Source organism: Phaethon lepturus, unplaced genomic scaffold, assembly GCF_000687285.1.
Source record: "Phaethon lepturus isolate BGI_N335 unplaced genomic scaffold, ASM68728v1 scaffold22873, whole genome shotgun sequence".
NCBI classification, from domain to species: domain Eukaryota; kingdom Metazoa; phylum Chordata; class Aves; order Phaethontiformes; family Phaethontidae; genus Phaethon; species Phaethon lepturus.
In genome coordinates, this window is record NW_010528699.1 from 1 (window position 1) to 3190 (window position 3190).

General features: G+C 45.5%; 1 protein-coding gene across 1 annotated transcript; it reads right to left on the reverse strand.

Annotated features, from left to right (window-relative positions):
* Positions 1 to 5: 5 nt before the first annotated feature.
* SLITRK3 (SLIT and NTRK-like family, member 3) lies at positions 6 to 3132 on the reverse strand (the record flags this gene model as incomplete). The annotated part of the gene is made up of 4 exons (XM_010283754.1): positions 3022 to 3132; positions 2320 to 2530; positions 504 to 1388; positions 6 to 461 (listed from the first exon to the last, which is right to left on the reverse strand). Coding segments are annotated over exons 3-4 (1323 nt in total), but the record flags the coding sequence as incomplete, so codon positions are not given.
* Between the last annotated feature and the right edge of the window lie 58 nt (positions 3133 to 3190).

Genomic DNA, 3190 nt, shown 5'->3' on the forward strand with positions numbered 1-3190 from the left:
GGCAGGTTGATAAAAGCCCCGTCCTGCACATAGGAGATCCGGTTGTTCCCCAGGTGTAAGAGATCCAAAGAGGAAAAATTCCAGAAATCGGAGCGGTAGATTTTCTGGATCAAATTCCCGCTCAGGTACAGCTTCTTGGCGTTCAAGGGCCTGGGCAGGAGCTCAGAGATGTTGTGAAACCCCCGCTCCTTGCAGTTGACTGTCAGGCCCAGGTCGTTGATGTGCAAACTGCAAGAGCACCCGGTGGGGCAGATGATGGGGATGGGGGGCCGGGTCTGGTAGGCAGCCACGGGCGGTTGGTTCGGCCCGGGGTACAGGCCCCGGGATGTCGGGGGAGGCCGGGGTGCCCTGGGCTGCTTGGTGGGTTTGGGCTGCTTATTGGATGTTTTGTACTCAACAGAGGAGGCAGTGAAATGGAAGGAGGACAGCATGGAGGAAGGCTTCGTAGGCCACGCGTTCTCCTTGCTGGACGAGAGCTGAGGGATGCCCAGGCTGGCTTCCACCTCGGAGTCGGACAGCATAGGGCAGAGCTTGCTTCTTTTGATTTCCCGCAGGTCCTTCCCGTGGAAGTGGAAGGGGGTCTCGCAGGTGATGTCCCCCACCAGGGCGGTGTAGGGGATGCGCTCCAGCCAGCTCTTCAGCTGCACGATCTCACATGTACAGTTCCACGGGTTCTCCTCCAGCTGGATCTCCATCAGGCTCCTGCCAATATGGTCCAACATCCCGCGGTACGAAAGGACTTTTAGCCGGTTCCCACGCAAGTCCAAGTGGGTTAAGGACACAGACTTAAATAAGTTGGTGGGAAGCATGGGGATAAGATTGTCATTTAGGATAAGGACCCTCAATTTACTTAGGTTTCGAAATGCCCCGCTTTCAATCCGTTTAATGACATTGTAATCTGCCTGCAGATATTCTAGACTTTCCAAACCCAGGAAAGTGTCGTTTCTGAAAATGTCCAATTTGTTTTCGTGCAAATACAACCTCTTCAGAACTCGGAGCCCATTAAAAGCCCCTGTCTGAATGTCCTGCAGTGCATTGTTCCCAAGGTTAATAGACACAGCGTTGTTCAAGTGAAGAAAACTGTTGGTGTACAATTTCCTCATGGAATTCCTCTGCAGGTAAAGTTTAAAAGGTCTCGACCACGACTCTGTTATCTGACTAATATTTATAAATCCTTTGTTGTCGCAATGTATATGGAAAAGGCTCTCCTTCACTTCACAGTAACATGGATCAAAGCAGGGCTCATCGAGTTCCTCTGAGTCCTCTATCAAGGGAATTGGTGTAGTCCATGCTAGAGCAATTGTGCTTAGAAGAATTATCCACAACATCCTTCCTTTATGAAGCGTCTCTGCCGTGGAAGGTTTCATCATTTGTTGATGTTTACAAAACTGCAACGGGAAGAAAAATGCAGATTTCAGTATTTCTGTCCTGCCCCGCTCCTTTTCCTTAAGCCCCTACCTGCTAGACTTGTGTTAGGCTCCTGGAAAGTTCAGCAATTGTTGGGCAGACGTTCACAACCGACTCTAGGGGTGTCGGATGGGCGAGCCTTGCCCTGATTTATACTTAAGAGATATTAGAAGGTTTAATCACGCCATATCAGCCTCCCTCATCCCCCCATTTGGTAAATGCCACCTATAGAGAGGACAGCACATGCAGACCACACAGCAATATGAGCACACAGGCTGAACGTGTTGCGTCTTTACATGTTTTCCACCAGTGTTTAGAACTATATGTATTTCATACTTTGCAATTTTGGCTTTGTAGCCATGACAGCCCGCATCTGACTACAGGGGGAAATACCAGTGGGCAGATTTCTCCAGTGTCGCACTACATCTTTCATACATGCAAACTCCCAAAGTTACTGAATCTCAGTCCTTGAATCTCTCTCCCTCCCGGCTCAATATATTCCATACGTAAGTTCAAAGGAATGTGCAAGGTTTGCTGATGTCCCTGGCAAAACAGTTCCTTTCAGAAAACCCCACAGTATCTTTAAAATAGTAAAAGGTTAACAACCCTGATTTAAAAGAAAATCTTCTTCCCCGTTCAAACGCGCCAATGAATTAATGCAACTGGTATACTATCAGATAAATACATATCACATACTAGTCATTTTAGCTGATTAAAGCATTTAGAGATGATTAATCTTTCTAAAGCACATGCCCATGCGATCAGCAGATCTAAAGGGAAGTGACAGCTCAAGAGGCACCTAGGATTGAAACACTCAGCCTGCCTTGGATTAGGGTATTTTGCACGCCCAGAACCAAGCAGAAGACCCGGTTAAAAAGCTGAAAGTGGAAGAAAAAATACCTTGACACTTACCAGCTGATAAATTATCTATCCTACTAAATATGTTTCCGAATGAAGACACCATTCTTCTCCAGTCAGATGAAAATAATACTGCACTAATGAGATGCAGCTCCTTCAACATATGGTTTCACCCTTCCTTTCACCAGAGATTTTAAATGTATGGGCACAGAGAAATGCTAAGGATGGTAATAATAACGGTGGTGATGCAGCCTTCCTTGAATCACTGAAATGCCCATTAGAATTATTTAGAGCGATCGCTGCTTTTAGTCTTAATCTTTCAATAGAAAAGGTCCTTTTTGCCTTCCTCGCGTAAGAACTAGAAAATTTTGCCCCCCAACCACAAACTTAAGAGCAAAAGATGCGTTTAGCAGAGAGAAATTCCAGAGGAACAGAAATCCTTAGGATCAACTTGCAAATGAAACCCTCCCCTGTGGGAAAGAGGAGATGCTTGAAAGCATGAAAAGAGAAATACCCTCTGCAATTAAACCCCAGCATCTAATTGGGAAGAAGGGAGAAAGATGAGAGCTATATTGCAGTATCAGTCTCTCTGTCTCCTTTGCAAAATATTAGCCACTTAAGTTCTTTCTCTTCTGCAAAGACTGTAATAAAAAATAATAAAAAATATACAAAGAGGGTTATAATATCTTCTTTTTGGAAGAGGGGGTGTCTTTGACCCTAGGCGGAAACAAGAGGATCCAGAAAGGTTGTACTTACCGGTTTGCAGGAGAGATTTTAGCACATCGTTACAAAAAGAAAGAAAAAAAAAAAGAGGGGAAGGGGAAAAAAAAAGCTCGAGTTTAAAGATTGCTGGTTTCTCTCTGTCTCTCCCTCTCTGTGTCTCTCTCCCTCTCTACTCCTGTAGAAGCTGAGGCAAAAGGAAAAA